This window comes from Zerene cesonia, chromosome 17 (assembly GCF_012273895.1).
Source record: "Zerene cesonia ecotype Mississippi chromosome 17, Zerene_cesonia_1.1, whole genome shotgun sequence".
NCBI lineage: Eukaryota > Metazoa > Arthropoda > Insecta > Lepidoptera > Pieridae > Zerene > Zerene cesonia.
Genome location: NC_052118.1, coordinates 10,251,399 through 10,266,452, shown reverse-complemented (window position 1 = coordinate 10,266,452; position 15,054 = coordinate 10,251,399). Strand labels below are relative to the sequence as shown.

The following is a 15,054-nucleotide window of genomic DNA, read 5'->3' as shown; positions in this document are numbered from 1 at the left end:
ACCAGAGCGTTTCGCTAATGGAATAACCTGTCCTCATATAGCTTGTTCTCTTTACACCTCACGATTTTACCCATAACTAGGAAAAAAAGTCAATTTTTACTAGGAGTAACGCAATTGACAAGTCGTTATTTATGATATGTCATAGAAAACGTCCCTAATTTCCTTCTTTTGTAGTCAGTTTAAAACATTATGCGTATGTCTAAAAAATAGTATAAAAAGTTATGTCCTTTGCATATGTTTTAACCAAATCTCATAATTTAAAAAAATTAAAGTTTTATAGGAGACTGAATGAATGATTTATCTTCCGTGGGACTAGATATTTGAAATTTAAAAATAGGTACCATTCCAGACGATCGCTTCATTATAAGATACTAGCTGTGACCCGCGGTTGAAACCGCGTAAGCGTGCTGCGTAACCGTATCCCGTAGGAATATCGGTATAAAAAGTGCCTATGTGTTATTTCAGTTGTCCAGCTATCTACGAAGCAAAATAGTATTATTATTCACCAATAGATGTCAGGAAAAAAAAAACACGAATAAAACACGAATATGACATTATTTCAGTTGTCCAGCTATCTACGAAGCAAAATAGTATTATTATTCACCAATAGATGTCGGAAAAAAAAAACACGAATAAAACACGAATATGACATTTTCTAAAAAAAATTCCTAGCTAGATCGATTTATCGCCCCCCAAACCCCCTGTATACTAAATTTCATGAAAATCGTTGGAGCCGATTCCGAGATTCCAATTATATATATATATATATATATATATATATATATATATATATATATATATATATATATACAAGAATTGCTCGTTTAAAGGTATAAAATATGTTATAGGAATGTACCTATAGTATGAAATTGTCCAGTTTATTTTTATCGATCTTAAAAGCGTTCATAACTATTCAAAAGTGTAGTAGAATACAGACAGGGTATGAGCTGGCTTGAGTGATAGGATACTTTTTATCCCGTATCGATGCTCCTATAGGCTAAAACAGGAATCTTGATATGAGTGGGGAGGAGCGCCTAGTAATATTATAAAGCACACTAATCTCAGAAACTACTGGCCCGATTTGAAAAATTCCTTCACCATTATAGCTATATGTACCACGGGTAAAGCCGAAGCGAACCGCTAGTAACAGATATGTAAACAGTTTGTCGTATCGGATATTGAAAGTAATCGTATTGACTGTTCGAGCCCGATCAAAGAGGAAACGTTTTTATGAAAAGCGAAATTGATATTGCGGTCAGCGGTGACAAGTATTACTTTTCTACTTTTCTTTTATACTTTGCTATTATATTTAATGGTCTAGTTTTACACGTCATGCTAAAGTTCTTAAATAAAAGGATTATTCAGGTTTTGTTTATTGATTTTTGTGTATTTTTAAGAACTGTATTTATATAATTAATCAATAACTTGAATATTATTGACCTTCCCTTTGTTAATGGCCCCACTCAGTAGAGGGACTCCGCAAATTTAATCTATTTGTTACAAATGTTTCTTGACTTTAAGAAAGCAAACAAAGTACATTGTACATGAGACAGTGATAAGCTCATCAATATAAATTTAATGTATAAGTTTAAACTAGGCTTTTATTTTCATAAATTATTTTAAAAATTAAATTAATAATCCAGAGCATTCCATACGTAAAACTAAGCTAATAATTCCAATTATCGATATTTTCCCTGTATCATGCATGGATCGTCACTATTGAAGTTCTTTACATAGAATTCGATACATGAATAAGTATCTACAACAAATCCGTTTTAAGATAGGCACCACGGAGGTGACATCCGCTATAAATTTTCTGTGATATTCGTGCATTTTTTTTTCTGTTAGTTGACTGAACAAAGCGAAGAACACCAGTTAAATGGTCACAACCAAACAAACAATTAGCACCATGGGTGGTGTTGCAGTATATTTACGGCCTTTCTGTATTTTTACACGCTTTTTATTAGCTTCACCTGTATGTTTGTATGTTTGTTTGTTTGTAACCGACTTCTTTGGGCGCGAATTTGACCCACTTTAAACGGCCAGATTTCGTTCAAACTTTGTAGATTTATTAAGGACCGATGACAATACACTAATTTGATAAAATTATTCTATTTTTCAATTTGCAAAATATGATAAAAGCGTGTTTTTTTTTTTGTTTTTTTAAACTATTATTATTTTTGTCGATCTTTATATCAAATACAAAATAATAACCATATACACTTTGTTTTTCGTTCTGTTTCAGCATTTTGTACAATCATTGCAAAAACAAACAACAATAAAAAAAATAGCAACACTCAGTTCATCTTTTTTGACATCGTCAGCAATAGAGCTGGTGGGTCGCCTGATGGTAAGCGCTACCACCGCCCATGAACATTTGGAGAGGCGTAAGGTCGATTGGAGACCCTACGCCTTAATTTAGGCTACGTGTGCAAAAATGTAAGAGTATATAAAGTAGTAGAATATTAAATATATCTACAACCAATAGCACAGATTAAATAATACTATACCGGTACCGATCGGCACTCAACACATAACAAGTGTCAATGTTGACACTAGCGGCCGATCGATTTTTAAATGTCACTACTTGTTTTGATTTTTTAGTTTTCGAAATAACAAAAAAGCCTCTTGTGTTGATGCTTAACATACAATTTGCTGAGGTATAAACTATAGTATAAAGAAGATATGACCGAAAAAATGCAATATAAATGTGTAAATTGCGGGGAAGGAGCCGGCGCCCTGTTCAGAACTTACGGACCTTCTGTCATAAAATTAACGAAATGTGTAAGATGTCATAATGTACTGTATTATTAATAAAAATAAAAAAAGATGTTCAATTTATTTTAAGCTCAATCTGTCATATTCAATATCAGTTTGAGGTATATGTATAAACAATTTAAATTGCCTTCTATGTGAAATAATATAATGTACTATTTCATCAAAGACAAAAAAAAATTGCATAAATTCTAAATGAAAACTTCCTTTTATTTTCAGGAAACATGTAATGGCATAGTGGATAAATACATAGAGTATGATCCCGTCATAGTAATGATAGATCTAGTCCTAATATCCAAAGAAGCTCAGAGGCACATCATATTCAATACTGATTTCAAAGTAAGTGTATTTACACTAATAAATAGATTAATAAAAAAAAAACAATGGATATTGTAATTAATACTAGGGCCACTATAGTAAAATGTGTGTATGTCTGTGTCTAATAAATGTTTTTCTTCATTCTTTCTAAAATAAATGAAAGCTTGTGGTCACAAATAATATAGTCATAAGTTACACCAGAATACTTTATAGTTTTTTTTGTTTTAATTATAATTCTGTAATGCAATTACTTCATGTGATTTTGATTGATCGACTAGACCTTCAGTGAATGAATACTTAGTTTGTGAACAAACTGTCATGTTGCATGATAAGCGATAAAAAAATGACAAATCTGCCTATAATAGAGATAGATTGCACTTTTGGGACCAAAGTGTTTAAAAATGGGTTGAAGCACCAGAATAGGGCTAGATTCTGACTTTAAAGAGCAAAGGTGGCAACACAAACTGGTACTGTTTATTTCTATATATTTTTTTAATAGTTGCTAAGTCTTATTTCATTTTACACATTTAGACAAGAATTTTTGTAACAAAACATAATCTGTTAATAATATTGTCCTATTTTTCTCATTTCTTATTCTTGATTATTTTATATCTACTTTACCAATTATACTTGTTAAAATTAAATATTTGCTTAATTTCAACTCTCATTTTTAAACCATTATATATCAAGTTTCTGAACAGTAACTTGGCTAAATTAAAATTTTCTTTTTATCTAAAATAAAAAGTCATTTTTATTGTAATATTGTTTCTTACACCCAGAAGCCTACATTTTTACCATCCTACCTTTTCCTTTACACAACTTAACAAACTTGCAAATTATATATTGGTGGTGGTAGTTGCTTACCACCAGTCTTCACTGTTTAGCCTTTTACATATAAAAAAAGAAAACTGGTATCATAACATAATTTAATCAAGACATTGTTGAATTTCAGGCTTACTGGAAACTGCTTATTATCTTGATGATGCTAGAGACATACGGAGTATGGAGGAATGACAGCTTATTTAACATAATGGTCAACTCTGTGTGTGATATACAAAGCAATAGCACAATTAATTCAACACACATGTGAGTTGCTATGACTCCTACTTACATTTTCCTATTTTGTGAAATTCAGTATACTGTTATGTACAGATCAAATAAAACATGGTAATCACACTAATCACACTAATCACACTAATATTATAAATCTGAAAGTTTGTTTGGATGTTTGTCCCACAATCTATGAAACAACTGAATGGATTCTGTTAACAGTTAGGGTATGAATTGACATGGGTTCAAGGATACGTTTTATCCCCATTAAATGCTCCCTTGGGATGACTAAATCATTTCTTAATTCCACACGAGCGCAGCCGCGGGTGGCTAGTGCAGCAACAAATAGGAGTATACTCAGTACAACTATTCAACATATCATTATCAACAATCTAATCTTGTAATCTGTACATTACAGAAAACTTCCAATTAATATGACATTAAAAAATGTGGAACCATTTAAAAGTGATTGTTTGGACTGGGCGCATGAGGAAAAGGATGGTGTGGACCTGTTTATATGGGAGAAGGATTTCTATATACAATTCTTATCAACATTTGTAGGTCTGTTTATGTATAGCATATAGTTGATGATCCTGCATTAAGTTGAAGATAGTTTTGCTATTCATGCCTCATTTTTTATTTCTGAAACTGATTTGTTCAAAGTTTAAGGAAAACTGAAGAAGCTTTTATTAGCTTCTGGCCTGCACTATTTTAAAAATAACAATAAAAAAGACTGCCTCAGGAATATAGTAATTTCTACAGTTGAAATAAACAGATTGTTTTTTTGTTGAATTGTATGTGTATATTTGGTAGATCTAAGTCTAAGTCTTAAATTATTAAACACTTATTTTATCCTGCTCCCGAGTGTCCCAACCAAAAAGATAGACATAGTTTACTTGTATACATTGTCTGTGCAGGCAGTACAAATATGGAATTGATTTGATTTGATTTACAGATTGAAACATACTAATGAAATATGTAAAGAAAATTATTCATATAAGTGTGTTTGCCTTTTATTGATTTAATTACTTGGAACTACTTGCATGTTTATAAAATGTAATTAATAATTAATATTTGTGTTGATTGCAGGCATCTTAGTTTTCATAATTGCCACACACAGTACAATGATACTAATAAAAGGATTTTCCTCACAATTTAAAGGTGTGTATCCTTTCCCATTTAATGTAAATAATATAATGATGAAGAGTGTGTTTGAATGCACTAATCTCAAACACTACTGGATCTGGAGGGGTGGATTCTTTGGTACAATACCAATGAACCAAGCTATATGAACCATATTGAAGTAAGTTATAAGGACCGTCAGGATCAAATTATTTCCTTTCATATACTGTATATGAGACCAAGTGAGACATTAAGTTGATTCCATCAGTGTTTTAGTTTTTTTTTATATATTTAAATTTCAGGTCTATGTTAGGTTACATAACTTATCTAAGACCATACGACTACTAATAATAATGATTTTATTTTTTCATTTCAGTGAGTGTTGTGGTAAAGTCGTTCTCACTGGCTAACATGAGTCTGCTGCTAACGTTGCCCATGTTAGTGTGGGGCTCAGGGGACACTGAGCCGAGCACGAGGCTCGTGCATTACTCGCTCGTGTTCCTGTATATGTTCGCAGTGTTTTATAACATGTTTAGTGGTATGTCATCATCATCATCATCATCAGCCCATATTTGTGGATGTCACATGTCGTCGAACTTTTCATTGGACATGCCGGTGTTTTCTTCCACTGTTGTTATCCACATTTGCAAATTGAAAAATCAATTTATTTCCTGCACGCTCTCTTGGTCTCGAACCCGCGACTTACCGATTTCAAGTGCGAGTTCCTCACCGTTTAACCACCACTGCTTAATGGTATGTATCGGACTCTAATTGTGAGTGGATGTATGAGTTCAACACCGTTCCATGGTGATGAACGTGTCTGTCTGAAAGCTGACTGTAAAAAAGAGAAGTTTTAAAACTCAATTTTACCATATATCTTTACGTTTAGTCATTAATTACTAACGGATTTTAAACGCGATTCATTCATTATATTATCGAACCCGACCCGAAAAGTGTGGGATAAAAAGGATACGGGCCTATATTTGCCTTTAACGAAGAAAGAATTTAGATAAGTTTTGATTAATGAAACCGTTGAGAAGAATATAGGCTACTTAAACACAAAGCTATTTATTTTTTATTCCGATAGATGGCGCTATATTAAAAATGTTATATGTGTAAGAGTAATAACGTTATTTATTAATAAACAAGTTTTTTTTTTCAGTTCTATACGAGAGTCCAAGACTAATGACCGTACTGGTACTGCTGGCAAGCAATCTATTGAAGTACATGACCACGTTTCATGCCACACCATTCTTGAGGAGGCTGATTACTTAAATACTAGAACCTTGATGGTCTAAAATAGAAAAAAGAGATAATTGGTTAAAAAAGAGAATTTTCCATATCAAGGTGGTATTGGCAAGAAATATCCAAATAGAGAGTAAGACTTCAACGTTGATTTGCTAATGTTTTATGTAAATATAGATTTAAGTGTTTATTTATTTATTTTATTGCTGTTATTTAGTTAATCAATAAAATTTAAATGTATAACCATGTTAACTGGTATTTTTTATTTAATTAATTCAAAAATACTAAAATTCTATATAAGGTTTATGAATTTAAAAGTTATTGCATTAGCTAGTTTTTTCGGGACTCACACGTGTAATTAGTTGCTGTAGAATGAACTTCGGTTATTTATGGCGCATAAGCTCTGAGTATATCTCAGTGGTACATACCAACTCATTGTCAAACCGACCTGAAATGTAGTACTAAACTGCTTTTATGACCAGTCTATATCTATGCACTAAAACTAGACTCGTCTATGCCTGACAAAGTTTCAACCTGGTACCTAGGTTGGATGGTACCTATGTACCAATTCGATATCGATATAGGGTGGTCGCTACCATCAGCTCGGTTGGCCTCTCCCACATTAAATAAAATTGGTTATTACTTTTTCAGATACTAATGAATATCATACATAATATAGAATATTAAGCTACGCAACGGATCTTAATGGGGTATTTTTTTTAATAGTAATTCAAGAAGAAGGTTTATACATCTAATATTTAAAACAACTCCGAATTTAATGTGAACGAAACCGCGGGCAATAGATGGTCGAGGTATAAATAAAAATGCGAACAAAATATCACAGAGTATTTATTCTCAAAATATATTTATTTATCGTAATTTTCATATTTTTATTACTATATAAATACACCAATAGACAAGAAAAGCACATGAAATGAATTAATGATATATGGAATGTTGAATAATTCATATACTTCAATAACACAACCTGTTCGCACAATATATTTCACTCCAATTTGCATTATGGCAAGTTTCATTTAAAATCGATTCGAATATAATCAATGCATTGAAGCTTTTATAGCGTATTTGACCATATGAAACATTCGTATACGCAATGTCGTCTCGAACCATAATTCGTGTAGTCATAGACTAAATAAACTTAAGCTTATTTAGTCTATAGTCTGGAACAGTAATTTCGTGCAAATGCTGAAAACTGCTCCTAACGCAAATACGCAAATAGCGAGTGCGCTGTTTAAATATTATGCGTGTTTGTTTTTCGCCTCGCTATTCGCACGAATGTGTAAATATGTATAGTTTTAAAATCCAGTACAGTAAATACAATTAAATTAGAAATAGACTTGTCCGGGTCGTTATAAGAAAACATTTCAAATTGCTTAAAAAATCTTGTTATTATAAGGTTTATTGTAAAGTTTCATAGAAAATTTCAAGCAAACTGGAGATTCTTAGATTTAAAACTCAAATACTGCTGTGTAGTAATAATTAAAGATATATACACTAACACTTGGATCTCCGCAAGCATATATATGTTATGTTACATATTATGACTGACATCTGTTTGTGCATTTATTTTTACATTGCAAGTGAATGGACTACTTCCAAAATATAAAGAACGCAAAATATAATTTTCTAACATTGCATACACTGAATGGAAGTTTGCCAGAGAATTACAAGAAATGTTGTACTATAAATAATGCCGCCTTTATTTTAAACAATGTTTCAAATATGTGGAATGATAATAACACTTTATTATTTTACCCACCATCATAATGAGGAAAAATTGTGCTTCAATATCGAGATTTATTAATAAAGCAACATAAACATTTATCTTCAAAATGAAGAGCTGCAATCAATATGGATTATTTTATATTTATAACCTATAATGAAGGAATAATTATAGAGACAAAGAACTATAATAAATGATCAACTAATACACACGAGTCATAAAATATCACTATAAATATGTCATGAAAATTATATCATAATTATTATACTACTATAATAAACTTAAGGTCAAGGTTACACTATTAACTTTACACTTTTTTCTAATAACAAAAAAACGTTACTTCTATGTAGAAGTATGGCATGGTTTGTTGTTTAATTATCAACTGTGACATTATTTTATACACAGGTGTATTTTTTTTTTCAAATATTCAGTCACAAATTTTGTGACACATTCTTTTAATATCAATTCTCGATCATTTACTGATTTTAAACCTGCAAACACACAAAATTCCCAGGTTGCACTGTGTAGAGTTGGAAATTAAACAGTATTAAGAATTAAAAAACCAAAAAAGCAATGTTTTATTTAATAGTAAAGGATACCGACAGGTTCCTGTATTTTCAGCAAAATTTATCATTGTGATTGGAAATCATTGGTGTGAACCTCTAAATAAGGAACCAATTTCAAATAATTCCAATTGGTATATAAACTTCTAAATTGATAAGGTTCATACAAACATTATCATAAACATAATTAACCTGTAAACAGAGAAAAACAATACAAAGATACAATTATAAAGAACAACATAGTAATATTCTTAAACATTCAGTCTTTGGCGACATTGAGCATAGACAAAAAAAAAATATAAAATAAAATTAACAATATTGAAATTTATTCAGATTCTACTGTTGTACTTATTCTGTTACCCGTCATGGGTTATGTGGCATTTCACATTATCTCACTGATTTATTTAAATCACAAGCTATAATATGATCTGTGGCATTATTCATGAAGAATTTGGTAGCGGGAAGCTTTTACTGTTAGAAACTAATTGATATTTTCGTCTAAAGTCAAGACTGCTACATTTAAATTAAGAAACTTCAGTTTCGTTTCGTAAAATTTCTGATTGAAACATCATTAGCTTCACAATGCTTATAAGACTAAACAATGACAACTGAAGATTGAATCACTACAAAAATTATATGTCACAAAACTAAGACAACTTATAAACAATAGATTAGCAGAATATAAAAAAATAGAAAACTTTTATAAATACAAAAATATTGTTACAATTTATGCTTTTATGTTAGACATTGTGACATGTTCACAAGATAATAATTGAATATTTAAACACTATCCTGTATTTATATACAAAGATGAATTGAACTGCAGTTATAAACATTCATATCACATTCATTTATAAAGGCATTTAATATATAAATAAATAATGAGAGCTATACATAAGCATTACTTCTAACAAGTGTATCACGGCAACATAGAAAAAAAAATGTTTTTAATCTAATATCTTATGATTCCATGCTTGTGGAAAACCCCCCGCAACATATTTCACACAAAGTAGATTTAAAGCAAACATATTTATCATTAAAATGAGTAATGCTTGTGCAATCAATGACAAGTTTGATGTAAAAAATATTATAAGAGAATCAAAGTAAATACTTAGTATGGAAGCAAGGAGTATGTTGTTAAACTGTATAATTTGTTTTTTTTTTTTTGTGTATATGCACATTGTACAACTCTTGGGTGTAATAAACAAAAGGCTAATCTGCAAAGTTTTGGCAAAATAAAAGCAAGCCGAGTTATTCTGTTGTGAGAGTTGGTACTTAGCCAATTATTATTTTAATTAAATTTAAATAATTGTATTCAAAAGTTATTTTAATGTTATTTGTGATAATAATTGTATTTTAAAAGACTCACTGAAATTAGCTTTTACTGATATTTATTACATCTTATTTAAGTTTTGCAACTTTTATGTATTTTATGTGAAAATAATAACAAAGATTAAAGAGTAATTATGAGCTTAAATTAAATATAACAATCAATTATATTATAAGACAGAGGCACAAAGTACCCACAATTATGGTAACAAACTGCGAGTAGGTCCCAGATATTTCGCAAAACAAAACAACAATACTAACAATATTATTTACATTTCTGATGTCGCCTTGTAAAACAAAAAAACTAGTCTTCTCTTGACTATGGACTCAAAGGGGGATCATCTTGCCCTATCATGACATCTTCATACATTACATCGTTGTTTCTTCTCAAATCAATCTTCTGTCTTACATACTCAATTAAATTATATTTCCTTATAACTAATACTAAACCAACGACAACAAGCGCTATGGTAAAGATTGATACAATAGCAGCAGTGACGTCGTGACTACCAGCTGAGTCGGGGGTTGGGAAGTAACAATCTTCGCCTTCCCTCACATAATCGTCAAGGCATTCGCACTGATTATGTTTACATACTTCGTTCTTACCCGGGCACGACTCTAAAATGCTCGTATTGCAGGACAGGATGTGCTCTGTTAAAAAGAATAAAGCTCTAGAATAACACGAGCCGGACGAATTGATTCAATTAAATAATAGCCTACTTACCCGTGTACGTGCAATGTATGAGATTTAGTAGTATCGTTGCAATTATCTCGATGACCGTTATACCCATTGTTTCTGGATAGTTTAAGTTTCAATTATCACATCACAAATCGTTGGAAAGTATGGAAGTTTTTGTCTTATTTTGCTGCCGATAAATCTAGTCTTGATACCGATCGCGCTAGCAAAACAAAAGTCAAATGTCAACTGTCAAATAGCAGACGCTAACGTCAACGTTTGTTGTTGTGTCATGCTCAAGGCTCATGCGTGTTGCGTTAAAACCTGAGAAGACATTATTTAACTATACAGGTCTTCTTTAAATTTAAATAAACAAAACGTACTTTTCATTGTATTATTTATTTATTTTCGAACTTAAAAAACATTATCATTAATGTGTTGCAGAACTTTGTACTGTTTACAGTAATTCCAAAAGAGGGTGCTAATTTAAATGTTGATCTCTTCTTTGGTACCAGCGCAATAAATCAAACAATTATAAGTCTTATATTTTTGCCATTGTATATAATATTCAAAGTCTATTACTTTGATGTTTGATATTCAATTATTTACTTAAAATTATATTCTTCTCCTGTACCATACGTATATTTTTCTGGTAGAGTATAATCAGCTGGATCATGCCCAGAAACTTCTATATTGTGATCATTGGGTCCTTCTCTGGAAAAAGAAATGAAAATAATATTTGAACACATATCTTTTCTAGCATTTCATTGATTCCAGTTAGCTAGGTAGGCTTAGAATTTTGGAATAATATCATGGTCATAATATTACCTACCTAAAAATAGAAGACTATCTAGCTTATTATGGAATACATATACCCCAGCTTAAACTTTCAATATCATCAACTTTAAATGATGAAAAGCCTTTTCAGATCAGCTTTTCCGCGGTTAAATAATATTCAAACACAATAATGTCATACCTGATTTCCTCATGGCTCTTCTTCTTTGGTCTTTCCTCTGCTTCATGTTCTTCATCATTTTCTGGTTCACGATACTCGTCAGCTGAAGAGAACGGTTTATATGTTATAATATAAAGAGGGTAGTAAATCCAATTTGAAGCATCATCGATTAACAAACATTTGAACTTACATTGTGCCTAGGTATAATAATTGATATTTGAAACAATTAGTTCAGTAAAGAGATACAAATTCATTACGTACTAAGTAATTCCTATGATGTCATCCAACACGTGAAACGTGAACGCCTTACCTAATTTTTTGAGCTTTTTACTGGAAGTACCGGTTTTTATGATCGTTTTGTTATTTGAAAGCCTCCCATGTACCCATTTAAATTTGGCCTAGTTCTGGTAATTTGAAGGCGGTATTAAAAATAATTATATTACAATCACTATTCAATGATACCTAAAATAGTCATCAGTCAAATCTTAAGTTCCTCATAAATAAAGAATTTGAATGTTTACGGAATTAATGTGTGAATCATTTGTAAATAGTTATCATAATATTTGTTATTACCTTTCCTCTCATTCTGATGGCTGTGGGCACCAGCCTGTCCCTCGTCGTCCAGGCCATAGGAGTCCTGTTTCTCAAACTCATAGTTATCCCCAGCCTTTTTGTGGTACGAGTCGAAATGCTGATAGCCCTTCTTGCCGCCACCGGTCTTCTTTCGCGAGTAACCTATCTCACCGTCACCTTCATTTTCGTATGATCTGTGGTAATCTTCAGGCTAAAAGAATGATATCATATTTATAGAGTTTTTAGAAATCTGTCAATCAAGCTTAAGCTGAGTATATCAATGAGAATCGTCCTGAAGATGTGAATTACTTATTTTCCTAAAAATAATATGCAGCATACCATATGGATGGTTTAAAATATTTTATTAAAGCTAACATGGTTTGGTTTTTTCTAGTTTTAATGGAGAAATTCGAATTCTCGATCTGCAGTATTAATTTACAATATCGCTATTTAATCTAGGAAGTCTATTATTCTGCATCTCAACAAATATTAAAAAGATCAGAGGCTGCTTAAATCTTATGAATTATTTATATTACCCCAGCAGACCTAGCCGGTCTAATGTAGGTGCCCACAGCTTGCGTATCATCTGCCACCATGAGGTCTTGCAACACCGGCGACGCTACCGCCAGCTGAAGTAAACTTAGCGCTAATATCTTTATCTCCATGTTTTCTGAAAATAGTTTTATATATTGCTTAAGCTTTTTCAAAGAATGAAGCGTGCTCTGTATTCGTGGCGAGTAGGTACTCGTATTTTATTAAGAAACAAAGTTGAATCAAAGTACTGTATAGTGTTGAAAAAAAAATGTCTCAGTCTAGTATAAGAATCAGAAGGCTAATCGCGTATTTGACCTTTAAGAAATTCCATCATTAAATCAGACGCTTAATGTGTTCCCCGTAACCCACGAGGACATACACTTATGGATTTTATTATATTATTTTGCGGGAACTTATTTTGTAATCTTTAGGTAAGGCGTACTAACCGAATCGTTAAGTTTTATTCTTGAAGAAGACAATACCTACTACTACGTAATGTAAGATTAATGCTTTGTTAACGTTTTACCAATTTAATTTATGGTTTTTCTAATAAAGATTTTTGATTATAATTAAATATATTTTTTTATTAAGATGTATCCCGTGTATTTCTAAAAACTATCGATACGCGATTCCATTGCCCTGTTTCTTTAAAATAAAGCCACCAATCTTATTACTCACGACAAAAAACTCTCTCCGACCCAACCGTGAGACTAGCTCATACAAGAAACCAACTCTTTTTATATAACAGCTGATTGCAAACGACTTATCTTTCCCAATCTGTACTTCAAAGTAATTTATTTATGGTGTTGGTCAGTGAATAACTTAATTTTATTCAGTAAAATGCGACATAAAAAATTACATGACGGCAAAAATGATTATCGAATTAAAGAAATATTTTTATTATTCATGATAATTAGGTTTAGCCGAGGTAGCGTTTCTATATCATATAAAACTTAAAAAAAAATCTGCATAACGTTGAACTTAAAAAAAATATTATCGTTACGCATAATTCCGAGTAGTTATACTATTTTACCTTCTATAATTAAGCAATTAAAATCCAATAAATACATAAGCTAGCCATATCACAGAGAAAATAATATATTATAAGCGTTGTAAATAATTTTTTTTCTCTTATAAAACTCATATACTGCTTACAATTAATACTTATCGCAAGGAGAACTCTTGTTTGATGCCATCAGAAAGAGCAGTCCTCTGATCAAGTGTGCCTAAAAATCTAGCCACATACCTATTGTATTCGTAACATCTGAGTCTTGGGATATGTTTTTAGATTGTTGCACTTGTAATATCCAAATACGTAAGACATTGAGCTGATTAAAACACCTTCTTATAATTAACTTATTCAAGGATCGATTTTCTGGTTACATGCACAATTAGTCCGAAACTTAAATGGCTTTTTATTTAATTTCAACAGTTGTTGCCTCACTGCATTGCCAAAGGTTACAAATTGTAGGTGAATCAATATAGGTTTCTAAATTATCTTACAAACGGTTGGAATTAAGATCTTTACAAACTGTTTTTTATTGTTGAAATAATTTGTCTAAACAAAAAGTTAAAATATTAATCAACCTGAGTTGTGGTCTTAGATATAACTTTTTGTAGAAAAAAAAACTTCCTTTTTTAACATAAATCATTCTAGTATATATAATGCATTTCAATGCTATAAAACTAAAGATTAAATAAATAATTCTGATAATGCTAGTTGAGACATCAAGGCACGTTCATTGTACGTACTCCTACAAAAGATAGTGGAATGAAATATTACTTTTTATGTTGAAAGTTCTTTGTGCTATAATCATGTTCGTTGTAGCGTAATATTTGCGGTCACAACATTATTTCAAGTTTAAATTGAATATGACTTTTTATAAGACGTCTTAATGCATATACAGTATGGTCTTCAGAAGTTTTTGCAACATTAGAAGTGATGCTGTATAGTTTCGACATTTGCTCGCACGACTAAGCAAGTATACGTTATCGTGTATCATTGCTTACTCAAAATTTTGTTTCTTTCATTAAAAAAGGTTTTTTAAATGAGACAAAGACTTCTTCGCTCTCCAAGTTTTTAACTTAATGTACATTAAAATAGGATTTAGATAATAGAAGTGTCATCTTATGAAAAGCGACTGTTGGTAATTAGTTAAGCTATTTCAGA

The 15,054-nt window shown here is 31.1% G+C and overlaps 2 protein-coding genes across 2 annotated transcripts; one reads left to right on the top strand and one right to left on the bottom strand.

Moving 5' to 3' along the window:
* Window positions 1–2,610: 2,610 nt before the first annotated feature.
* Window positions 2,611–6,758, top strand: LOC119833316 (protein ARV1). The gene is made up of 7 exons (XM_038357301.1): window positions 2,611–2,784; window positions 2,995–3,114; window positions 4,046–4,179; window positions 4,562–4,704; window positions 5,233–5,304; window positions 5,642–5,803; window positions 6,428–6,758. Exons 1-7 carry the CDS (start codon window positions 2,686–2,688, stop codon window positions 6,538–6,540), a joined length of 843 nt encoding a protein of 280 aa, XP_038213229.1. The 5' UTR covers window positions 2,611–2,685; the 3' UTR covers window positions 6,541–6,758.
* Window positions 6,759–11,318: 4,560 nt separating this feature from the next.
* Window positions 11,319–13,015, bottom strand: LOC119833565. Its single transcript, XM_038357626.1, has 4 exons — window positions 12,887–13,015; window positions 12,351–12,561; window positions 11,799–11,880; window positions 11,319–11,536 (listed from the first exon to the last, which is right to left on the bottom strand). The coding sequence occupies exons 1-4, from the start codon at window positions 13,013–13,015 to the stop codon at window positions 11,428–11,430; spliced, it is 531 nt and encodes a 176-aa protein (XP_038213554.1). The 3' UTR covers window positions 11,319–11,427.
* Window positions 13,016–15,054: the final 2,039 nt, after the last annotated feature.

Bases quoted from the DNA above. Each gene is read 5' to 3' on its own strand.
- LOC119833565 (XM_038357626.1), bottom strand. From the start codon at position 13,015: ATGGAGATAAAGATATTAGCGCTAAGTTTACTTCAGCTGGCGGTAGCG. The intron at 12,562-12,886 runs GTAATATAAATA...TCATTCTTTTAG, and splicing joins GACCGGCTAGGTCTGCTGGG to CCTGAAGATTACCACAGATC. The intron at 11,881-12,350 runs GTAATAACAAAT...CGTTCTCTTCAG, and splicing joins CCATCAGAATGAGAGGAAAG to CTGACGAGTATCGTGAACCA.
- LOC119833316 (XM_038357301.1), top strand. From the start codon at position 2,686: ATGACCGAAAAAATGCAATATAAATGTGTAAATTGCGGGGAAGGAGCC. The intron at 3,115-4,045 runs GTAAGTGTATTT...GTTGAATTTCAG, and splicing joins TATTCAATACTGATTTCAAA to GCTTACTGGAAACTGCTTAT. The intron at 4,705-5,232 runs GTCTGTTTATGT...TGTTGATTGCAG, and splicing joins ATTCTTATCAACATTTGTAG to GCATCTTAGTTTTCATAATT.